At 36.4% G+C, this 25,612-nt stretch overlaps 1 protein-coding gene across 4 annotated transcripts in view; it reads left to right on the top strand.

The window, feature by feature from the left end:
* Positions 1 to 843: 843 nt before the first annotated feature.
* Positions 844 to 25,612, top strand: part of NCAPG2 (non-SMC condensin II complex subunit G2) — a 54,042-nt gene continuing 29,273 nt past the window's right edge. For 3 of the 4 annotated variants that reach the window (XR_011139533.1, XR_011139532.1, XM_068934289.1), the window contains exons 1-13: positions 844 to 939; positions 1,201 to 1,263; positions 1,941 to 2,045; positions 6,181 to 6,372; positions 7,113 to 7,227; positions 7,722 to 7,879; positions 8,750 to 8,884; positions 14,787 to 14,881; positions 15,806 to 15,875; positions 16,551 to 16,637; positions 17,673 to 17,768; positions 23,694 to 23,819; positions 24,741 to 24,920. Coding sequence is in view for 2 of the 4 variants with exons in the window: in XM_068934289.1 (XP_068790390.1) it covers positions 1,971 to 2,045; positions 6,181 to 6,372; positions 7,113 to 7,227; positions 7,722 to 7,879; positions 8,750 to 8,884; positions 14,787 to 14,881; positions 15,806 to 15,875; positions 16,551 to 16,637; positions 17,673 to 17,768; positions 23,694 to 23,819; positions 24,741 to 24,920 (1,329 nt within the window). In the remaining 2 variants the exon portion in view is untranslated. Of the gene's footprint in view, positions 940 to 1,200; positions 1,264 to 1,924; positions 2,046 to 6,180; positions 6,373 to 7,112; positions 7,228 to 7,721; positions 7,880 to 8,749; positions 8,885 to 14,786; positions 14,882 to 15,805; positions 15,876 to 16,550; positions 16,638 to 17,672; positions 17,769 to 23,693; positions 23,820 to 24,740; positions 24,921 to 25,612 lie in introns of all 4 variants that reach the window. The other variant, XM_068934290.1, reaches the window with a different exon arrangement.

Here is a 25,612-nt window from a genome sequence, read left to right as displayed (position 1 = left end):
GTAAAACTGAAAGATATAAATTAAGCCCTTAACGAGACAAAGTGACTATTTCCAGTTTGTAGAGGAGCTCCGACAGGACAGCGAACACAAGAGAATTGAAAGCTGTTCATGCTTAATTCAAGGAGCTGAGTCCAAACACTTCTGCCCACTGCAAAGTAAATTTGAAAAGAAACAAAAAGCACCTATTTCCAGATAGATTTTAAAAAGTAAAGCATTGTCAAACTGTTAATATCTTCCGGCCCGCATACTTCCCCATACCTTCTGCTGGGTAACCTGCTTAGCTTTTTGCTGCTTTGGATGACAAGTACATAAGGCCTGTAGTAGTGTTCACTGTGACCGAGATTGAAAGCGTAGCTGTCAACACTAGCCGTTAAGAACATTTTCTGAGAAAAAGCCAATGTAATCAACTGGATGCTGAGTGCTTTCTGAGTAAATAGCACATGTTTTGGTAAGAATACTGTGTCACTGCCACCCCAGATCCATGGAAGAAGGCATGCTGTTTCTTCAGCATATAAATGAATTTAATTAAACGTGTCTTATCCCATTTTGAAGGGGTTGTGAGTTATGAGATGGCTGCAGGAAGACAACCGTAGGCTCGTACGTAGATCTACACCTCGCCAGCTTCTTCGCAGTAACCGATCCGTCGCCTCTTCAGTGAAGGAGGGGGAGGGCAACTAACTAACGGCTGCGCCGGCGCGCGGAGAGGGGCGGGGCCGCAGCCACGCCCTTCCCGCCGCGGCGCCGGGGCCCCGCCCCGCCCCGCCCCGCCCACGGCCGGCGCGCGCCAGCGCCCCCGCCCGCTCGCAGTGGGGTTGCGAGGGAGGGGCGGTGGGTGAGCTCTCGCGAGACGGGAGCGGCGCGCGCCCGCCTGCGCCCAACGGTTGCCGCGGGAGAGTTCGAAACCGCCGGGAGAGCGCGCGGCGGCGGCGGCGTGTCTGTGTGAGTGCGAGCCCTGGGCGGGCGGGCGGGCAGGGCGCCGAGGCCGGGGCAGGAGGGCTGAGCGAGGTGCCATTCCGTCTCTGAGCACCCCCCGGGGCTGGTGCCTCGTCCGGCTCTGGGGAGAGGCGCGTTAGTGGCGCGGCGGTTGCACGGACACCATTTTCTTGGGCAGTGCTGCTGGGATACTCGGGCTTGCGCTCCTTTGCTTCACTGCATTTAAATAGTGAGGTCGCCTTTTTTGTTTTTCTCCTGTGTGAACAGCCAGAGGTTTTTGGAAGCTTTACCTATGGATCCATGAGGATTTTTTTTCTGTGATAGTGCCAGGTAAGCCGCCCTGGCAACTTGCCACTTACTTCCTCTCCTGTTCGGGGTCGTACAGCGGTCTGTGGGGCCATGCAGTGCGCCTGGCAAAACGTAAATTACTAGTTAATTTGGATCAGTTCCTCATCATCCAGATCATGGCTTCACAGACGGGCACGTTTGAGAGAAAGCAGCAGAGGCTGTGTAAGGTCGTCTTACAGCTGATAGGGGTAGGAAAAGCTTCTCAGGAATCACTTCGGATGGAAAGTTGCATGTGAGTTAAGCTCTTAGTGTTAACAAGTGATCTTGCCGGTTTCCCATGGCCTTTTCTTGACAAGGCAGAGAAGGAGGGAACCTTTCCAATAAGTAAATGCTGCTGCCTGGACTGATGGATAGCTAAATAGGGGATGTGTGCTAGAAAAGTTATTCTTGTTAAAAGTGAAAGCATCAGTTAAAAAATTTACTTTTAAGACTCTCCTATTTAATAAATAAAGGTATTAAAAACACTACTTACAAATACTAGGGTCTTGTGCAGTTATGAATCTAAACCCTATAAATCAGTTTAAGGGGAGGAAGAGTGTCTTATAATGACTTGGATGAAAAATGTGAGTTTTTAATACTTTTTAAATACATTTTCATTGGGTCCAAGAAAGATCTTATTGTGAGATGCAATACTCTTCTCTAGTGTTTTTTTCTTTTAGGTTTATAACGCAAGGAAAAGAAGGACCATAATGAAGCGTGAAGCATTTTTACAAGTTGTGTCTAAGGACTCAATTGAAGAATTCTTGCGTTTTACTCAGATTCCTGTAAGTAAACCACGATACACGTTCATGACTAAGTCTATTAAGAGTGCACAAACTTTTTGTTTCAGAGGGGCAACAAAATTTTTCTCCGATACTTTTGTATGTGCTAGAATAATGGCAGGTAGGCAGATATAGTATCACTGTTGCAAAAAATGGCACTTAATGGAGCATAGTTGAAAAAGTTGAGGAATTTGAAATTTTTCCTGTGTTGTAAAACAGCCTGTTTTTTAATACTTGGTTGTTGTATATAGCTTGCAGTTTTAAAATAATGATTACTGCAACAATAATACTAGAAAATATTCATCTGATACTGATAAAGTTTTTTTTTTTTAAATGTTGACCTGTAAAAGAGTAAATTTGTTGCTGTATAATCAATGCGAGCTAATATACAGGCATAGCAAAGGTATGTTTCATTAGCATTTGTTCATCGGTTTGATAGTTTAGGCTCTCTACTTCTTTTTTTGTTAATATACAATTGTATTTAATAGTTCTTTCTATCACTAAATGTTCTAGAGATGTGATAAAGAGTCATAGATTGCTGCCTCTAAATGTAGTATGGAGAGAAGTAGGGGGAGGAACAAAACGAATCCAGTGAAATCTACTAATTAAAAGTTCATTCTCCTTTTGTGCATGCAATATCAAAAATAACAATTTGCATTGTGGTATTTTCCACTAAGTTTTAATCTGGTATTAAGACATGCTAGTTCTCCTGAACATCTCTTGCTAACCTTAATAGATGATATTGTCATGTTTGTTTCTTAAGTTTTCTCTCTAGCAGCCTCTCTGTTCTATTATATAAAGTACAATATTGTGAAGAGAGGATCTTGAAGCTTTTTCTACTTTACTGTCTGTATATATTGAAAGCTAAAGATATACATGTTTATTTTTAAGACTTAGTTTTAATTCTACAACTTAAAAGGCTTTGTCAGATATCTCTGCTTTTTTACGCTAACTTTTTCTAATGCTGCTTCACTTCTCATTGTTTTGCCAACATCCCTATCTACCTACCTTTTATCATCCTCTTTTAGATACTAATAAAATAACACATAGATCTTTATTAATAAAGTCTTTTATTCAGTCTCAACTAGTATTTGTTTTTGTCTTTTCCTGATCTAACCAGTATTTTCCTTATGTTCCCTTTGTCGGGATAAAGTAAGTGGTACAGCTGTACTCTGTCCATCAGGCCACCAATTAATTTACTAATGTAGTATAGATATGAAACCTATCATGTTAATTTACTAATGTAGTATAGATATGAAACCTATCATGTCTAGAGAAGATATCATGCACCGCGTAATAAGCTTAGAATTGTTTGTCTCCTAAACCTCATTTAGAGTCTCTTTGTCTAAGTATTTTGTGAGCTTTTCAGTTGCGCTCCTGTGTGTAACTCTAGATGACAACTTTATTAGCAGATTGCCGTTGTTTGAAATCTCCTCCTTGCCATTATTTTCCCACTTCTCCCCAAATCACTTTGAAAATAAATTATCCTGTTTAGGATAACTTAGGATACTTCCTAAGCTTCCTTGCTGATGGTCATGTTGTTTCTGCCTTCTCCGTTCACTAACCTATCTTGACATACCTCTTGGTCTGTTCAGATTAAAAATTGCTTTTCCATCCCTATACCTTGAAGAACAATATGGTGTGTGTATCACTATTTTTCATCGCCAGTTCACAAGAGTTGTCTTGCAACTGTATACAGCTATCTTTATTGCTTGTGAAACTGAATCACTGCCAAAAGAGAGCCCTTTAGTGTTTTTAGAAATAAAATGATTGATTTGTCTATTTTGCCACAGATTATTAGCCTGTATCCTTTTTGTTTCTAGGTTACCCCTTGCCAGTATTTCTGGAAACTGATTATCACCAACTGTAAAGAATGTACTGATTAAAACTGCCTTCACTCCTTCATGTTATAAGAGCACAGGACTATCCAGATAATTTTTTCATTGTCTAACAGACCTGAGTTATTTTATTCATTTCCTCTCCATACTTTCAATGGAGAAGAATATCTGACCATGTCTCATCTTAGGAGTGAACACATTCCTAAAATAATTCTTAACTTCATTTCTGGAGGAGGCTGTGGTGGTATATTCTGTTCTTTAGAAGCTGATGTGTAGGTATGGAAAGGAGAAAGGCTGATTAGAGCCTCTCTGCTTTCCATGCTTTTCATATTGTATTTGTGCAGGTGGAACTAGGGTTCTACCTATTTTGTGCTCTAGCTTCAGAATTTGCCTTTCTTCGTTAAAATAAAGTTTTCTTTTTGGCATTGCATATCTCTCTCATTCTTCCCTTTCTTTTAATCTTCTTTTTCCTTCCTCTCATTGTTTTGTTTGATTCAAATCTTCTAAAATTCTAGGGATTTGCTACTTTCCTTTTGTTTGCTTTAGGCTTTGCTGTTTTCTTCTTTTTGGTTTTAAAAGGTTGCTATTATATATTATGGTACTACTTCTCAAAATCTTTATGAAATGCTATTAAATTTTCTTCTAAATTCTCTTCCAATCCAAGAAAATACAATCTCTCTTAGCCATATATGTGATTTGTATTTTCTTTTCTATCATTCAGTGGCATCCTTTTCCCTAATAGGTTTTAGAATAATTCTACCTCGGCTCATCCCAAGGAAAGATCAAAAAGCTCTAGTGTTATTATGAATACGTTCTTTTTGTTCAAAACAGTGCAATCTTAATATCCTATCTTTTGGGTATGTTTGAAGCAGAGGCCTGCAGAACAGCCTGTGCAGCCTTCGGTTTATTGTATTTGTTTCCAGCTGTACAGTGAAATAGGCATTCTGCTATAAATGTGTAACAGGATCTTTCTTCTCTTAGCCTTTTGGGAACCTTCTAATTCTAACTGCTACTTCTTTCATTATTTTCTGTTTTTCTTTTTCCCTTCAACTTTTTTTATTTTTGATTCTTTTTTTAATTACGTTTGCAGACTAAAATATTTTTATTTCAAGATCATTGACCTTCTCCCTCTTTCCTACGAAATATTTCTAATCCTATAGACCTTGACTTCACTATTGCAAATTGCATCTCAAAAATTATCAGTACCTCTTGACTTTGTCTGTTTTTTCTTTTACTCTATTTTTTCCTCTGCCTTGTTCGCTGAATGTTCCCTTTCCTAGCAGGTTATTCTTCTTTGACGCTGACAGGCTGTCCGCATCTCTGAGTTGCATTCTTCTAGCAAGGTTCTTCGGAGGAAATAGTTCAGACTGGTCTCTTGGTGAAATGGATATTCTACATAAACCAAGGCAGTTCCTTTATGTAATTAAATGGCTTAAAGATGGCACTCCTCTTGGAAGTCTGGTTTCAAGGATGTGCTGCCACTTAAGGTTGCCTGTATGTACAATTAGAAGTGAAAGTATATTTAAGGATGTTAGCAGAAATTATATATAGATAGAAGAGCCTCCATTCTGAAGACTCCTGTAGTTCAACCGAAGTGCCTTCTGCACTGATTGGGCCTACATGCATGAAGACTGTTTAATGCGGTGCCCACTGCCTCAACTGACCAAATTGTCAAGTCCTCTCTTATAGAGACTAACAGTGCCTCAGGGTCCCCCAGATCTGTTTTTCCATTAAGTAGAATTTTGATAGAGAAGCTTTAAAGTAGTACAGCATACAGAGCTCTGCTGTATGCAGATTCTACTCAAAGATCTGCAGTACTGTCCTCATGGCTGTACTGAACGTTGTATATCTGTTCTTTGCATTAGGTTTTATTTCGACAGCCATCATGAACTTAGATATAAGATAGCAAAGCTGGGATCAGGGAATTTAATTCTATGCCATTTTTTGCTCCTTAGCTATGAATATGGAACTGCCTCTGATGGGAGGAAGTATTGGGAACACATGAGACAGAATTTGATGTTAGAGGGACGTGCTTTATGTCCAGTAGTATTACTATCAAGGTTAAAGACTTTAGTCTTAAAAGGATTACCGTAGTTTCCTGATAATGAGTAAACAAGCTGGAGTTTCTCGTGCTGCTTTTTAAAGAAATACAACTTCTAGGATGTACTTTATTACTGCGAAGTAATGGCAAGTAATCTTTAATCTCAGGGAAGATGTTAATTTTAGGAAATATGAGGATGAAATATAAGCCTCTACACTGATGCAGAATTGTGGTGTAATGTCTTGTGACCACTTCACAGAAAAATACATTTGATCCTTTTGACTTGAATGAACTGCTTCAAGAACTACCAAGAAAACAAAAAGAAATACTGTGGGAGAAGCTGACACATCTATTGACACAGATTTTGATGGAGCACCCTGTGGAAACATGGCAAAGGACTGAAGGTGGTGAAAGTAATGATGATATGGAAGTTGAGATAATTCCAGAAATGGTAAAAATCTTCCAAAATAAAAATATGATGAGTATTTTATATTTGCCTAGGAAATTAAATGTAGTAATTCTGTAGCACTTGAAAACATGCAAGGTTTATTAAACAAGGTCAGTTCTAAACATTTTTTCCCTGCCACATTCATAACTGACTTCTTAAGAGTTATGCTTGGGTCAAGCTGAGTTTATGATCTGTCTATACTGTAAAAGATTAAATCTTCTGATATGAAAATGTTTAATTTGAGGGGAAAAAATTGCTGTAGGGAAATCATTAGGGAGACCTAGAGACTTTTAAGAAATCTATCCTATATGCAGAGACCCATAGAATCATGTGCCTGGATCTGAAGTCACCGAATCTAAAACTTTAGAAGTTGCATAACTCTGCAAGTTAGGGTCTTTCTAGCTCTGAAATTGATTGTGTGTTTGAGTGGTTTCATTGCAGATCGAGTTTTCTGTGGAGGAATGGATACGTTTGTACAGTCAGCTAGTTATCTGTTAGCTGGAGCTGAAAGCCTTTTTCAAATATTTTGAAACCATTGTATTTAAAAGCTATGCCTTTTTCTCTACTTATTTGATAGGTTTAGGATGCTAATATACTCTTTGTTCCGAATGGAAGCTAAATAAGATTTCATTTTTACTTTCCGTTACTAAGGATTATTTCTTGTCATAGTTATCCTCTGAGCATAAAATAGACTTGAAAATTTTTTCCTCAGCATTGCTTTTTTGTTTGTTTGTTTTTTCCAGAAACAAACTGTAGCTGTGATCCAAGGAGTGACAGCTGTAGTTACTGCTTCCATACCTGTAGTAGATGAAAATGTGAACTACAAAGCTCTTCTAGAATGTGTTCTTATATTAAATGGTAGGTACTTGTCTATCACAGACTATGGCTTTTTATTGTTTTTTAGCAGATAAGTATACTAGGTTTTTTGTTTAAATTCTGTTTCATAGTTCAGTTAGGTAAAAGGACAAAAGTTCTTGCTGCTATGAGTTCTTACTTATGACACAAAATTAAGGGATGTTTACTTAAAAATCAGTGACGTAGTCTAAAAGATGGAATTTAAATATTTTTCCCCCGTCTGTACGCTCAGTGATAACTGTTCTTATTCTTATTATGGCTTATACTATTTTTAAAGAAAAGCTTAAGATTCCACTGTTATTGATCCAATAACTTGACCAAAAGCTTGAAATTAACATACTTGCCTAGATACCCACAACATGAATAAGTCATTAAGATATATAAATGTGGAAAGAGCTAGCAGATGTTGTGAAATACACTTAGGGTACTGCCAGACTAGTATGTTACAGGAATAATATTATTCATTGCAGTAAAATAATTACTTTATACTGTTGTAGGTATTCTTCCTGCATTACCTGAATCTGAAGAAATCCTGCAGGGTGCTATCCAACGTCTATGTGAAATGTGGTGGGAAAAAGGACTGGAAGGGAAAGAACAACTAGGGAAAACCATATTTATTATACTGCTAAGAAAAAGCCTGAGTAAAGCTGCTACGGTATGGTGAAACTGTGTTGACTTTTAAATTATTATTGAATATTCTAAGCAAGGTAACTGCTCAAAAATATTCTTTTCTCAAATTAACTTGTTTCCACTGTCAAAGTGCTTTTCAATTAAATGGTTCCATGGAATGCATATGGTTTACAAAGTGTCTTTGGGGTTGCTTGCATAGACAACGTTTTAAAATGTTGTCTTCTCTAGAATAAACTTTAAAGATTTTTACTATCAATATCACAAATGAACTGTTACTTTACAGTCTTTTTTAATTCACTCATTTCCAAAGTCCAGTAACCAGGGTTTCAGTAGCAATTAGCACTTTGAGTTAATTCAGATTTGAAGTACTATGCTCAGCAACTCATGCAGAATTCATAAGTGGGAGGCTTCATTTTTTGTTACTCTGTATCACTTTACAAATAACTTCTTTTATTTATTTCTCTGATAATTGATTGAAATGCTTTTTTTCTCATTAGTGAGTTACTTAGCGCAAAATGACGTGCTTCTTTTGCACTAATACAATATGTCTCTTTTGCTCGTTCTTTTATTTTTCCATATTAACTGCTCTCTTTGCATAAAATTTCAGAAGTGGGATAATACAGGTTTTATCCATTTTTGTATGAAATGTCAGCTTTTTTTCTGTACCTTAGCACACCTTAAGTTATTGGAAGTCAGTGTTTCTGCAGTTATGCATTTTTTTCTTCTTTTCCCTGTAATAGAAGTGAAAGTCGATGAAAGTTCTTAATTTTGCAGTCTGAAAGTCTTCTAATATCTGTACCAATGCGTTTCAAATTCACTGTAAAAAAAATCCTGCACTTCAAAGGTATACCTACTTCCCTACAACACTGGCTTTTTTTTTTTCTTCCCCTGTCAGGGTGCAGATATAGTTCGTCTATGGAATCTACATCAGACATTACTTTGTTTTGATTACGACTTAGAGGACAGTAATGAAGTCAAGGACTTGTTGCTTCAGTGTTTTATGAGTGTTAAACACATTAAGAAAGAAGAGGTAAGCAAAATTTTATTCTGCTGTACGTTTCTGTGGTTGGGTTTTGGTTACTTTTAATGGTTTTGCATTAAGCTTCTTTTTAAGATGTCGTATATAACAATACCAGAGAAATTAGCTCTGATTCCCAGCTCTGAACAGCTAATACTTCTGTGTTTTTTTTTTTTTTGAAAAACCTTTTTTCTCTTTCCTGACTAAAATGTAAGAGTATTTATCTAAATCATCACTCAAGTTCTTGTGTCCTGAGTTAATAAGAACCAAGTGCTTTGCTCCCAGTGCATCTCCCTCAATACTTGCAACCATCCCCTGTTATAATTCTCTTTTTATAGAAGTCTTTCTTTTCTTGGGGACACATAACTAGCAAAAAAAATTTGCATCTAAATGATTCCATGCCACAATCTGTTTTAGCAGTACCATAAGATGAACCTAGCTTAACAGCAAAAGATCATTACTGTGTTTTTGACTTCCTAAACTTCTCTCAGCCTCAGTGAAGAGTTGCTATATTATAATCTTTAGTTTGTGGTGGTACACCAAGGTAGTAGTACCCAAGCTTTCTTTCTGGTGAGATGACCAAACGATTGGTTCAGTCGTTGGCTGAGAAATTCTAACTGCTCCTTGTCTATTTGAAATACATCTGTTCGCTTTCATGGACTATAGGTACTTCTAATATAAAATGAGCTCTCAGATTACTCCATGATTGTGGCGTTGTGGTCATGTGGGGCTTTAAAAATGGTGGTAGGGAAGAATGCAAATAGTTGAGAATTAAGTATGTAAAATGAAACTGTGTTATCTAAGTTTCAGCAACAACCTGTAGACAGTTTTTCTTTAAGATATTGTGTGGTTTTGTGTGCGTGTGTGGTTTTTTTTTTTTAATACAAGCTATGTCAAATATTACTGGTTTTTTTTTTTCTGAAGAAAGCTTGCAGTCTTTGGGTGAAACATTCTTGCTAGTATGAAACTGCATTTTTTCTAATAAAAAAAGTAAAAATTAGAGTTGGTAATGAATCTTTTTCTTAGCATATCTTTAGAGAGTCCCTTTACTGACCCACAAAACATGCAGTTTTGTTCACGCTTTTCAGTCTTACTTTTCTGCCAAAGCTAAAAAAAAGCTTTGCGCCCCCCCCCCCAATAGATTCACTAGAATCCTCCTCTCTTGACATTTTGTGACATTTTCTTCTTATACCTACCTCTTTATGGGCGTGTATAGAGAGAGCATTATTACACTCTTTGACCTGGCATACGGTTCTTAGTGGTTTAAATCCTTAATCCTGAATGATTAGCTTTATTGCTAGAAAGATTGACTGAAAGTAGCTGCCACCAAACGAAAGCTGAATTTGCATTCTGTTAGTCCATCCGGTGCTTCTTGATGAAGGTGAAAGATCTAAACGAGGGTTTACAAATATAGACCCTTACTGATAGTGTCCAAACTTGTCATCTCTCCATTAAACTACTAGTATTTCCTGCCAAGTATCATTTCTGGGTGCTGAAAAATTTGAGGGGGCTTGGGGAAGCTTTCTTAGTTCCGGAGAATAATTTGTTAATATTGCTGTGGTCTGTCTTTTAGCCTGAGCGTCTTTACAAAAAGCCGTGGATGTTACTGGTGCTGCTGACAGGTTCACAGTTGCTGTGCCAGGTTCAGTTCTGGACCTGAACTTCTGCTGTTGTAGATTATGGTGGTGCGCAGAACTTCACAGGGGATGTCTCTTTTCAGGGTTTGCATCTCTTAACCTCCAAGCCTGATACGGTGTGCGATTTACAGTCAAGGATGCTCGGGCTGTTTTGAGATTTTTTTTTCCTTTTTTTTTTTTTTTTGATTGCAAATAGGAATGTTCTGTTTCATCATGAAACTTAAGCGATGATGGAGGGGAAATAGTATTTGCTTCTCCTAATTTTTCTGAGTATTCCCAAGTAAGTGATGTTGCTGAACATCAATGTTAGAATTATAGAGGTTGAAGTTGGAAGGGACCTCTGGAGAACGTCTAGTAGTCCAAACCCCTGCTCAAAGCAGGGTCAACTACAGCAGGTTGCTCAGGACCTTGTCCAGTCGTGATTTGAACAGCTCCAAGGATGGAGACTGCAGTGTCTCTGGGCAGCTTGTTCCGGAGTTGGATCACGCTTACAATAAAAATGTTTTTCCTTATGTTTAATTTAAATGTAATTACTTATATTTCAGTCTGTGTCATTGTCTCTTAACGCTGTCACTAAGAGAAGCCTAGGAGTTTGCCTCCATCTTCTTTACTCCCTCCCATCAGACGTTTATCCACATTGATAAGATTCCCCCTCCCCCCCCTTCTCTTCTCCAGGTTAAGCAATCCCAGCTCTCTCAGCCTTTCCTCATTGGACAGATGCTCCAATTCCTTAATCGCATTCACGGCCATTCAACATGTCCATATCTCTCCTGTACTGGGGCCCCCAGCACCGGATACATCACTCCGGATATGGTCTTATCAGCACTGAGGAAAGGGAAAGGATCACCTCCCTAAACCTGCTGGCAGCACTAATGCAATTCAGGATACTTTCGGCCATCTGTCAGCACAGGCTTATTCTTCCTCTTGAACTTCATGAGGTTCCTGTTGGCCTGTTTCTCCAGCCTGCCAAGGTCCCTCTGAATGGCAGCACAACCATCTAGCATATAAATCGCTCCTCCCAGTTTTGTATCCTCTGTAAACTTGCTGAAGGTGTACTCTGTCCCATCATGCAGGCCATTAACAATGATGGTAAACAGTACTAGACTCAGTATTTACCCAGGGGCACACCACTAGTGACTGGTCTCCGGCTGAACTTTTTTTTGACCTGATATTCAAACATGTGCAAAAGAATCCATGCAGCACTTCTGAAAAGGCAGTGCAGTGGCAAGTCATATCTCCCCCTTCCCCCAGCTTCCATTTGGAAAATGTCTTGCCAACTCTAGTGCTATATGTTAGAATATTGCTACAGTCAGGCAAGCTTTTTGTATCATCAGACAAGGCTTTTTCAGTCAGTCACTGAGATAACCTTTTTCGAGGTAACCCTTTTTTGGTCCTGCGCAGTTTACAGGATGTTTAGTTCACCTTAGCACCTTGACAGATCGCTGAAGAAATTGCAATAAAACTTTTCTGCTTCTGTTGCAGGTCCTTCTGTTTTGGTGAACTCTCTCAAAACAGAAAATCCCAAAAGTTTAGTATTAGTGGCAACGCTCCTCATGAGTGCTGGTTTCCCTGTCTGAGTCATTTGGCTAATGATAGATTTCTTGCAGCAACATGTCCAGCATTCACTTTCTATCTCTGCTGACCTTTTTCTTACCTTCCGCATCTGTTTAGCGAACTGCTGAAAGTCATAGCTAATATCAGCGTGATGACTGAATTGCTTTGAAACCAAACTGAACTCTTATACGTTAGTGCTAATATTCCATAAGAGAACGTTCCCTACTGCCTGCAGGTTTGTTCCACAGTTCCTAGCAAAAGTATATCTCATTATTTTTAGAGTACACATCCTGGGATGCAGCTCTATAGCGCCTTAGGACAATGTAATTCCAGGCCGCAGTGGTTCTGTGTGGCCGTGAGCTAGCATTCTTATTTTTCTTCTCCCCAGCATGCCTTGGGTCAATTCAAGGAGCTAGCTGATTAGCTTTTTTCCTCATAGGATCAGTTTTCAGCCAGATTAACTCCCTGAACTGATTCATCCTATGCAAATGTAAAGGGAATGGGAGGATCAGGAATATGGTAGCCTGGTTTTAGATCAGCTTAAGTTGTTATGGAATTGTATGTTTATGTTTCATTGAAAGATCTGGGAGTTCAAATTTTCTGCCTTCCCAAACTGTGCTATTAGCACAAATGTTTCTTTGAGGCTTACTTTCAGGCTGCTTTGATGGAGTGACCTTCTGAATGTATCTGTGTGATTTGTGAATACATCCCTATTCAGGTGGTGTTTCCGCTCGAACAGCTTGAGAACTCAGCAGAAAATAAATTATTGTTGTGTTCTCTCTTTTTCCTTAATAATATCTTGTGTGTGTATATAACTGACAATCACAATGTATTATGTCCACAGGCACAGCAGTATGACATGCTCTACACAGTGTTTAGGTACCAACCCTAAAGATGACAAGTTCACAGTCTCTTAAATCTCCTGTCACCAGTGTACCTCCTAGGATATTGAAAATGTTAACAGTAATTGTTTTAGATCAGTGGGTCACAAGCATCAGATTAAATTAGAGGTGTTCACCATCATTCTTAGGACTAGGGTCAATCTGTTGAAATCTAAGGCAAAAAAGAATTGTTGAACTGAACTGAGTACAGACTTCAGTTGGATGCCTTCATCATTTAATGGAACGGAAAGCTACTTTTTGCCTTTTTTTCATTTGGCTTGCTGCCATGACTGTAGAATTTGAGGCCAAGTAGAGGCTTCAAACTCTTGTCGTCTTTGCCTGGTTGAGACAGGAGCTGTTGGTCAAGATTCTCATCCCTGACAAGTAGGAAGGTCAAGCTGATGGAGAGTGCGCTACTGGGACTCTGATGTATGTTGTACCTCCACAGTTGGAGATGAGTGGCTCTTCTTATTCAGTCTTTCTTTCTTGACAGAAGAAGCTCTTATCAACAACTGGAAAGACTCCACTAGAGTTGCAGGCAAGGATCTTAACACTGTATTTAGCCTTTAGGTCTTGATGCTAATGGTTTTCTGAATTCTTGCTTGACCTGAAGGCATTTAAGCTATCAATTCCACTAAAGGCCAGTTCCTGCCTATATTTTTCCTTCCCTCTAACCCTCCTCTGCAATATTCCAGGTCAAAGTGCATCTGGCATTATCTTTATTAGAGACCCTGTCTTATAGTTCTGAGCATAACTGTTGGTTATGCTCTTGGTGGGAGCACCTTCGAACTTCTGCTAATTGATCAGAGTGGTTTTCGAACTTCTACCACGTTGTTCTTTATTATCACAGTTCCATATGAGTTTTCCTGATTACTTTGGCTAGAATGCTGAAAGGTATACAGGGTGTTTACAGCTGGCTGACTTGCCCTTAGATATGATGGACCTTTTCAGAGAGTCTCACAAGCTGGATACCTTCACTGTAAGGATGACCCAGAGCTAGACATACCTGTGTAGATACTCACACTCACTGTAGGCTCCAGTTCCATGGGCTGATCTCACTGATTCCAAAAGGACACATTTCCTCCATCCACAGCTTTCCACTCCCTTATCTAATGAGCAACAGACCTGTTGTGAGGAATGTCATTGCTACTTCTAACTTGCTAAAATGAAAGAAAATTAATGCAGGAAGGCAACTGGATAGTTTTCTGCTGTTTTCATAAGTTAAAGCAGCTCCAGAAGGTCTGCAGTAGTACTTTTTATGAGATAATATGAAAGGAATTGCCTTTGCTTATCAGAACATTTATTTCAGTCTGTGGCCTACCTGTTCTCTGCAGCTTTGCTCAATAGTATTTCCATATCTAATGCTGGCTGAATTGTCAAGCTGTTTTATTTGTACCTTCACCAAGCACTTCACCATTACAATGTCATCTTGGAATGATATTGCACTTGGCAGAACTCTGATGAGGTGGCTTTGAGGAGGATTCTGAGCTGCACAGTCCCTTGTTGTTATGGAATATTAGTTGAGGTCACCTCCCAAAAAAATGGACATGAAAAAAAAAAAAAAACCCAGACAGATATGTAGTTCACGTGTTCATTTATTTCCTGCTTTCTCTTCAGTGTAAATAAAAGTAGTACTGGAATTTATGTTTAAAAAATAAGAATCCTGTTTTTTTCTGTCAGCAGTCTATAATCTATGCCTTTTAAAAGTATCATTTCATTTGACCTTTAAACTCTGTATTTACTCTTTTTTTTTTTTTGGAATGACTCTAAAGTTGGGGTATTCCTTTGGGGGCTGACTTCCTTTTTTTTTTTTTTTTTTTTGCCATTTACCCCTCTCAACAGGGAAGAAGATTCTTGAGTTTTTTATTCAGCTGGAATGTGAACTTCATTAAAATGATCCATGGAACTGTTAAAAACCAATTACAATTTTTTCCAAGGTAGGCATCACCAGTGTTCTTAATGAGCGTTAAGAGCTTGGCTAAAATTTTCTTTGTCTCAAACTCTAAAATACTTAGTATGTTGAGAGAATATATCTGAATCCATACACCTACAAATCTGCTGAGTATAACTACTGTATTGTTTCAACAATTTCACATAATAGCTGCCTTGCACATACCTATGTATAATTATAGGTGTAACTAAATGCTTGTTTAGCATTATCTGAAGCAAACGGCTTTCCTATAAACTGTGCTGCATTACTTGCAGTGCTTGTGTTAGAGAATTGCAGGTTCTGGTACTGCTTCTGTAAGATATTTTTATTTTTTATTGTATGTCTGTGTATATATATGTATAATATATATAATTTATGTATTACTTTTATTTTTCCTATGGGCAATGTCTAATTTAATTTGGTAAGATGCTGTACAGGGATATACTAACGAGAAGCAACTTGAAGGATCATAGCCTGAGAACTTGACTGATGGATAATAACATGGATTTTTTTTTTCCTTTGATTATTCAGTGAAATGTTACATAAGTAATTCTTCATATTAAAATCAGAGGCTTTCTAAGGCTTTCGGTTAGAATAGTGTCTATCCGTACGTCTTTATTAACAAATTATGATTTCATTATGAGATAAATGCTAAAATAGCTGAGCTAATTTTTTTCTACTAGAAGAGATTTTTCCTGGTTTTTCTTTTTTCTCTAGTACTTTGGTTCATTAATTAACAATTAACTTTATTTTTCTAGAAATTTCCATGCAGACTTTCAAAATATTTTCTTCTTCTAATAACAATGCTGATATGCAGAATTAAAAATTACAGTAATCTTTACTACTTATCGTAAACTTCATGTTATTACCTTATTGAAAGGTATATAGGTATAATTAAGAAGTTGATGGTGTTTCTTATTTATTAATATAGATCCTTGATGGCATACGTTTCAGAAGTTTACTTCAGAGCTTGGAAGAAGGTGTCAGGAGAGATCTTAGAGGTAATACTGTGCTTGAACTCACATTTGAACTGTTTTGAATTTCAAGGTATTAATGCATATGAATTCTCAACCTCAGAAGGGTTCCTAAGCAAGCCTGAGGGGATTCTGTCCTAATGAAAAAGGTCTCTTCAGCATGGTCAAGGAATAAAAGCAAGTCACACTATGAAAGTTTGGCCACTGTGTTTGGCTTGCTTGCACTTAAGTGCTTTTAATTCTGCCACTGAAACATTCCTTTACGCAATTTGTATATACACAAATGATTTTAAGCACAGTAGTTATCTGAGTAGCAGAAGCTTTCATTCAGCACTTGCAAGCCTCTATATAGCATAGCTTAGATATTTATCTAGTTTTTGTGGATCTGCATCAAAATGATCAAAAGTATAATCACAACATCAGAGCAATGCCCCAGCCAAATTTCAGATACCAGTAACTCTTATTTATAAAATGAGTACATTTGAATACTAAACTTTGCTTTGAGAGTTTGATGAATTGCATATACTAAAATTCTAAAAATCAGTTCATGCTGACCTAGCATGACCTAGTATCAAGCAGAAGCCAAATAATAAATAATATCAAAGACTATTTTCAGTTGTTTATACTGGGGAAAAATACAAGTTGTTGGAAAGTCTGAAATACTCACAATGATTAATGTTTCTATATGCGTTTTTACTGTAGATACTTGAACATAACTGTATTCAAGACTTCATGCATCATGGAATACACCTTCCTCGAAGTTCTCCTGTTCATTCTAAAGTGAGAGAGGTAAGTTCCTGTAAGACATGACATGAATTGGTAGCATCAAAATCAAATCAGTTACTATAAAGTGAAAACTTTCATCTCATACTAAAATACTTTTCACTATTCTCCTAATGAAGTCTATTCAAAAATAGCAGTGATCCTCCATTAATCCTGGGTTAGGTCTATCATTCTCATGTATAAATAGGATTTACATAGTCTCTGATAAATGATATCATGCGTTCAGTTCATTTCAAAGCCAGAGAAAAGAGAGATTCTTCCACTATATCAGATTCTTGCACTATAGCATTGTTTCTGTAAATTCCTTTCACAGACTTTCTATGGCTAGCTGTAGCTGTGAATACCTGAAATATTCAGAGCTGTGACTTCGAAGCTGGGCCTTCTTTTCAAATTGTCCGTTGTATCAGATGGAGGGTTTATTTTATATCAAGTTATGTGAGGTGCTTTCTCTTTTTCTGCTCTATTTCTTGGCTTTATTTTTTTCTTCATAATTCAGATATGAAAATAGTGCAGGCTTTAGCTAACTAAGCACAGGTTTTAAAAAGTTCTGAGTCGCAAGGAGCATTGATGCTTGCTTTTCATCAGTGCATATGTACATGTATTACACTTGCAGATTTTTATTTGGATAACTCCAGTTACTAGGTAATGTTCCTTCCTTCATTTCAGAAAAATAAGTACTTTATCTCTAGCTGATAATTGCATGATTTTAAAGTATTTCTACCAATCATTTTACAAATAGAGTTATTTTAGTTTCACATCAGCTATTTATTTCCTTGTTAATCTGTAGCTATGATTTTCTTGCTTAATTTTAGATATCTGTATAGCTTTATTGAATCAATAAAAAGGGATATTTATTAGACCTATTTTTTTGACTTTTCAAAAAAAATACAAGGTCAATTAATATGTCTAGTTTTATCGTTGTCCCTAATATGCTAAACCCATTGGTCTTATGTGAATGATAGGTGAGACTAAAAAAAAACTCACCTTTCTTGGGTTTTGAAAACACTGTACAAGCACATAGAAATTTTCTTTTCTTTACAGATGCTGAGTTATTTTCATAAGCAAAGTAAAGTTCGTCAAGGAGTTGAAGAAATGCTGTATAGGTTATATCAACCTATCCTTTGGAGAGCACTGAAGGTAATTATCCTTTTCAGAATGTAGGGCTGTCTTTCTCCAGTGACCAATTTTTGGGTTCCCCTTCTCCTGTTCTGTTTTAATTGCCTTCAAAACAAAATGGCTATGGGAAAAAATTCAGTGTGTTGATTATCTTGATTGTATCAAAGTAACCTTGCAAGTTTATATGAACTAATTTATGTTAATGTAATTTGTTTCTATAATTCAGTTTTGTTTACAGGTTTCTGTGCTATTCTTATTTCTACAGGGAGTTCTTTCTAGGATTGCAGTTGACTGTGGGGCTAACACTGCTTTTGTTTGTCTGAACTTTTCAGTCTGGGAATGTTGTGTAATGTTATATTCTGTTTTCGGAGCTCTCTTTGATGCACAAATGATCAGTGCTTCATTGATCAAGGCCAGAAATGTCCACAGGATTATTTGGTCTTACCTTCTGTTTAGTACCATCCTTAGAATGTAACTAAGTTATTTTATTTGTGTTAGAGCATTACTTTTAGATAATCTTTTATGCTACTCTGATTGTATGTATGAAGTGTATACTGTGGATGTGCACTTATTCAAGCATTCAGATTGAAATTTCTGTCTTCTAGTACTTTTAAGATAAGTTATATGTCTTCCTGAGGATTGCATGCATAGACTAAAAGGTATCTGATGCCATTTGCTAATGCCACTTTACTAATAAGTTGAGCCAAGCTGCATTCTTTGTCAACAACTTTTATTTTGTTTGAGGTTATGAACTTCCTTCAGTAAGAGCATGTGTACCGTTTGCCACCAGGATAAGCGATTGTACATGTCACGGTCATTCTAATAAGCTGTTATATTATCCTCATGGAAGATGAGTAGGATTCTTTTTTTTTTAACTAGTCTAAGATTCCATCCACTGGATTTTATTAAATCTTTGTTAAATGAAGCAGGCCTTCGCTAGCAAATTTTATATGTTTGCAGATGAACTAAAGTCATCCTGTAACCTGTGCTTTAAGCTAAATGGAAGACTCTTGTACTATATAGCATGATTGTTTTAGGTCCTTTCCTCATTGTCTTGATAATTCTAAATCTCTAACTTTTCGACATCCTTCTTGATATTGTCTTGATTTTCTGTGGATTGTATGCAGTAGTCTTACATTCTTTGCTCTGAGATATTTTCCTCCTCTAGACTGAACTAAAGTCCCCTGCCTGCTTTACATTGTCACTGTTTACACATCTGAAGAAGAAAATCATTACTGAGGGATTTTGCAGATATTTTCTTCTAGTTCATTGACCTATAAAAAAAATTTCAAACTAAGCAATGCTGTCTAAACTTTACTCTTTCCTATCCCGTCTTTTGTATTTAAAAGTACTCATAGTAAACCTCATCAAGAGTTCGTTATACTTCTAACAGAGCTGTAAAAACTGCAAAAATTAGCCTGGAGGTGCTGAAACTGTCTGTGCTTATCATGCTTCAGATTATTTTGTTTTGTGGGATCACTTTTTGAATCTTACCTTAAAACTGTAAGATGTCAAGACAATCTTTATTTCCTCCTCTCCCTCGCTCATTGGGTTTGTCTTCCTGAGTGCTGCTGTGCCACTCAGACTCACAAACGTGTACTTCTTAGTATCTTAAAATTATTTTAAAGCAATTTTTGTTTGTACAGTTATAAACTGCCCATGCTGTGTAGATGTGCTGACCTAGCAGTGTCCTATTCTTCAGTTAAATCTAAATGAAAACACGCCACTCATGTTCAACCAGTAGTGTGTGTGTTTAAATTTTTTTGACCAGCGGTATTATGCAAAATACTTGTATCCTCACTTGCAATATGCGGGGCATACGGATTGTTTTCTGTAAAGCAACCATCCAGCTAATGTAAAGCAACTAATCCAATTGTGTAAATCAAGGCTGACAGCAAACTACCTTAGTCTCCTCTTAATACTTGTATAAAATATTTGTCAATTTTTGTTTCTGTATTCCCAGAAAACCATATTTTTTGGAAGGATCTGTATCAAGGTATAAGCTTACACCAGCTTTGGGGGAACGTTTCTAAAGTGTAAAACAATTTGTTATCGCCAAGTACTGCATCTAACATTTACTGCAGCTTTGTTTACTGACTAATCTTGCAGCATGTTTTCTAGCCGTGAGAGAGGTATTTAATAACTACTATGTTGTTTAAGATTGACTTTATGGGTTGCAGAAAGGAGTTGAGAGAGTTTGATTTGAACTGAACCCTCTGCCTGAAGTGAGCAGATGGACAGACTCGTGTCTAGACCAGTATCTTGTTTGGTACAGAAATTAGCTGAGGCAAAGGTCTTGCATTAAGGTTTGAATCCCACCCCTTAAAATTACTGTAAGCAAGCATCCTTCTGGATGCAACTAATATCCTCAGTGCAAAAGATTAATAGCTGCAAAGCATGTCTGTCTTTCATTTCTACATTTCTATCTTTAAAAAGAAGAGATTTTTAAATTGATTTTGATGCCAGGGGAAAATTTGTCTAATATCTTTAAGAGTGATTTCAGTGATTAGCAAAACATGGCATTCCATTGTTAAGGGACTCACTGCCCATAAATGAGATGATAGTTCACTTTCCAATGCCCAAGATTCAAATATAAGATCAGAGTACTTCAGAAGAACGTTCTGTTAAACCTTTGTGAAGCTGCATAGGCTTGTTTGCAGATGTTTAATGAAAAGTTTTGGCTGGAGAAAAAGGTTAATTGTTAATTTGCAGCAAGACACTGGGAGAAAATCCAGATTCTAGAAGTGGTTCAAATTTGTAACAGCTGTTATTCATAGCTTTGAAAAGCTAATGGTTCAATTGTTAGAACAAATATCAGAGGCCCATCTGCATTTTTAGGTTTTTTTTTTTTTCTTTCTCACCTTGACAGCTTCTGTCTAGGGAGTTAAGCACTTTAAGCTTTGAAGTTAAGAGGCATACTTATTAGTCATGGAGAATTTTTTTTTTTTTTTTTTTTAAATATAGCAAAATAGACCAATTCTTGCGAACATGGATTTCAGAACGGTACAGGGCGGGTTGTAAAAGATTGAATGTAGCAATTATATGAATCATGTAATGATTCAGTGCGAGGGAGATTCTGCATTCCTAATGATTCAGTAAAATATTTGTGATCCTTTAAAAGAAACGTGTGACTGAACATCAGAACTTGGTAGTTTATTTCTGGATATACCACTGACTCGCTATGTGACTTTTGTATAGATAGTTAATTTTCCTTTTTCATATGTTACTGCTGAAGTATATGCCTTTTAAAGAGGACCATTTCTGTGACTCAGAATCTCAAGTACTTTAGGATACAGAAGTAAGATGGAAAACTTGTAATTGTCCTTGCTGGTATGGAATCCTCTCCTAGACTTGAAATCTCAGTTTAATTTTAGATAATCAGTTCGCTCCTAATTTAGCTAGTGTATAAACCCTCAACTCAATATGGTGAAGAAGAAATCTTGTTCCAGAAGACTGGATACATAACAGAAAGGGAAATCACAGAAAGGCTTCTTTACCCTTCCATTTTGCAAAAATGGGAAAATACTTCAGTTGTAAGAATAAAGAAATTCTATAATTGTGCATTTTGAAACTACCTTATAATATCTCTGAAATCTTTAAACTGAGAATACTTACTTATAATGCATAGTTTTCTGTTTCTTGTTAAACTGCTCATTTTGCAAATACTTCAGATTGCATAAGCTTTGTGGCTCTTACTTGCACATATTTTATAAGGCTTTATATAACGTTATAAGCCTTTACAATACAAGCCCTTATATAACTCCTTCAGCTTTATTCATACCTTTGTTGTTGGTTAATATAAGAAGTTAAAATAAATATAAAAATATGGATATTTATTGAGAGATAAGTAGTGATTAAGCTATTTCTTATCAAGCTCAAAAAAGTCAAGAACCAGTCTTCCCAGAATTAAAGCTGTTGTAAAGATGATGTCATTAAAGATTTTTAAAATAACTTTTACTGGGGAAAAATAGTATTTTAGTTAATTTTAACAGGCCTCTAAGGACTGATGGAACTTAAAAGAAAACTCTGAAAATGAACTGAGCAAAAGAATTAAAATACTTGTATAAAAAAGTTCTGAAAATTCTACAAGATAGTACAAGCATAAAGCTGGAAGAATCATTAGTCATTTAAATAACTGAAGGCTCCACTTCTGTGTGCAAGTTAGTGTGGAATAAAATAGGATGTGAATCTGAAGTCCTAGGGGAATTTGACTCTAACTCGGTGAGGACACTTATTCTGTAATAAAAGCCTGAATATACAAAGACATTTGGGATAAATTCCGGTTAATTAAAGGTAAGAATTTAAAATGTGGATACGTGATTCAGAATTGAAATGAGCTTAAGGGAATTCAGTGTAATGCACTTATAAAGTTTATCAAAATTAACTTTCTGAAATCACCCTGGTAGGACGAGGTCCTACCTTGCATGAAATAATTAATTTTCACAGGAAATAGTAGTGCAGAAGAGCTATTTCACTCTGGATTCACTTATTAGCTTGTTCTGCATTAATTGCTCAATATAGACAAGCTCCAAGTTAAAAGATTTTCTTCTTTTTTGTAGGATTTAATTAAAATTCATAACCTAATTTTTAACTGTTTACATTATCCGTGGTAGATCGAGTAAAATTCGCAAATCCTTAACTAATGAATTTACAGATGGACTTTACTTGCTTGTGTAATATTAAATTTAGAATTGATATTAAATTTGCTGAGTAGAAAAATTGTTACATATTTTCATTCCACCCAGAGATGTTACCTCCATATGAGGATCCAGACCTGAAGGAACATACAAAACAAATTGTAACTGAAGCTCATTTGTTTTGTGTTCTTATGTGCCATTTATTTCTGTAGTTCTAAATATTCCTGGTCATCAGTGTGATTTTTCTTTTCTCTGCCTTTGATTTAAATGTCTGCTATGACATGAGAAGATGAACACTGAATGATTAAAATAATCAGGAGGTTCTCTGAACTGTCTCTTACCTTACCATTAAGATTAAGCCCACAATTGCTTGCTTTTATTTAGAAGACATTTTTATATATATAATTATATATATATATATATATATATATATAATTTATTTTATTTATTTATTTATTTTTATTTTTTTACTTGGATGCAAAATCTGAACATAATTTTTTCTTTCCTCTTCCTTCCAAGAAAATTGAGCACAGGGTCTTATCATTGCACTGCTGATAGTCTTCCAATCTGTTCTTCCAACAGGGCCAATTACTTTTCACTGATTGAGTGTCTACATACACATTTAAAAATTTCTTTTCTTACATTTGGGGTCCCCATCCAGGATAACAGTGTAATACATTGAAAACTGTTACTAACAATCAAATATCTAGGGGTTATGAGACTTATTTTAGACATTTGATGCGTTGCCTAGAGCTCAGAAGACAGTCCTATTACTCATATGCATAGATGCAAAACTGAATATGTTTATGTTGGATAAGTTATTTTCCAGGCTTGCTGGTACTTAGTCTCTAAATACTGTTTTCTTGAAGAGATAGGCTTGAACTTTTCAAAGAAATTGCCTGTCTATATTTAAACTTACCAGTGAAAGCTTTGCTTGAATTCAAAATTCCTGTATTCTGAAGAACAGCTTTAAGGATTTATGCCAAAGTATGTATGTCTGGTGACCAACTGCTTTTAACTTATTAAGAGCTATAGAAGGCAATTGTCCTCTGATTGTGACTCTTCAGGATCTTTGAAGTCAATACGCTTTGAGAGCTAAATGTACTAATGACCTAGGTTTTACTGAATGGGCAGAAACGTAAGGTGCAAAAAAAAATCATATATTACTGCAACTTCTCCATACTTTAAAAAACTTATTTAGCAAATTTATTAGAAATATTACCTTGCCAAAAATGTTAGGAGAGCATTATTTGCCAGATGTGCCTTTTGATAATAAAAGTCTGTACTTACTTTCCCTCCGTTATGACAGGCCAGAAACTCAGAAGTTCGATCAAATGCAGCATTTTTGTTTGTTGACGCTTTTCCTATTCGTGATCCCCATTTTGACGCTGAAGAGATGGACAATGAAATTCAGAAACAGTTTGAAGAACTTTTTGTAAGTTTTAATGAATGTGTTAAATATGAAACGTCTAGCAAAGCTAAGTCAAAAATAATCTGTTGCTGCAGTTAAAGAAGTTGTGGAGTTTCAGAGTAGTATACATAGGGGAATACAGACATGAGATAGAGAAAATACAAAAAGAGACAAATATTTTAGGTTTATTTAATACTAGAAACATTGACACCTGATGACATGGCACCACTTTCGCCTCTGAAAAGGAGATATTTGTGACAGTTACTTAGTAAGTTGTGAATGAAGGACCTTTCTGAAAGGTTCTATATCCTGAGTTACGGATCTTGATCCTTATTTACTTAGGGTTGGTGAAGAAAGCTTTACATTTAATCTATAAGCATTCAATGCAAGCTTAGTGCTCTATTGCTACATATTTCTGAAGTGAAGTATAATAGAACTAAGAATCTGAATCTTTACCAATCTAGATGGGTGAGAATGGGTATAATATTTTCTTAAGAAAATTTTGGGGAAAATCCTCAGTATGGCCTTTATAACTGTAAACATCAGATAAATGAATTTCAAAGTTTTTATGTTATTGAATATAAACAATGGCCAGTACAAACTTGTATGTAAACAGAAATCTAAATATTTATCAACTCACATATGCAAGACTTACTGTAAAGTGATCATTTAAAAAAAAACTATTTTAAATGTTCAAATTTCAGAAATACCGACAATCTTGGACAATGTTTTGTGTTAAATTTGCTAATTTAATTTTTATAGTTTGCTCCATAATAAAATAGCTTGGGGAAATATTAGTATTACATTTAATTCATAATATGACAGTTTGCATAATGCTTAAAAGGTAATGAAATGCTATTTGTTCATGATAGTTTATTGTTAAATGGTGGTAGAGTCACAATAATGCCTATATTCACGTTATTGTTCTTCTCCTGTTTGTTTTAGAACCTCTTGGAGGATCCCCATCCAGTTGTCCGCTCTACGGGGATACTTGGAGTTAGTCAGATAACATCCAAATACTGGGAGATGATTCCTCCAACAATTCTTGCTGATCTTTTGAAAAAACTAATTGGAGAGCTGGCATATGATATAACATCTACTGATGTTCGCTGCTCTGTTTTTAAAGTAAATCTTTTTTTTTAAATTTAAAATCACGGTTGTCATTTTTTTACATTTTATTGAAGCACAGGTTTCTGTTATAGGCTACCTTAAGTTAAGGACATGACTTAATCTGCAGAATGATTTATGCAATGAAGTTCCTATACATACATACATACGCTATACAAATATAAGAACAAATGCCCTTTGCAACGGCAACTGTTTGGCTTTGAGATTCCCAGCCATTTTGCGTTTCTATTCCCACACTTGTTGGCTGATAAATTTAAATTGCTGATAATTGAATAAATCTTAGCTATTAGAAGTTATGCTTAGATTTGAAAATGTGTGCAGGGGCCTCCCAGTATGCTTCTGTGTTACTGGTTTTAACTCATGCCTAGACGTGCAAGTTTACATCATGATTTTTTACCCCACTGTATGTTTCTGAGGTTTGAATGAACATATTGCAGACTGTGTTTCTGGAAAAGTCATTCTCCAGGGCGTTGTTCCATGTTAGGATTAGTTAATCTTCAGCTTTCTGGCATCTGGCAAATAAATAGCCTCTCGGACAGAAAAGTGAACTCTCTAAGCTATGTCTTCCTATATAATTTTTGTGTATGTTTCAGTTCAGCCGTAAGTTGGTGCTATCCTCATGTTACTCCTCACTTGCTCCACTAAAACTGTTAGGGATAGGCAGAGCTGGGTTAAAAGTAACTCGGCAA

This window comes from Struthio camelus, chromosome 2, assembly GCF_040807025.1.
Source record: "Struthio camelus isolate bStrCam1 chromosome 2, bStrCam1.hap1, whole genome shotgun sequence".
NCBI lineage: Eukaryota > Metazoa > Chordata > Aves > Struthioniformes > Struthionidae > Struthio > Struthio camelus.
The sequence above is the reverse complement of the archived record's forward strand: the minus strand, read 5'-3'. Positions and strand labels throughout refer to the sequence as shown.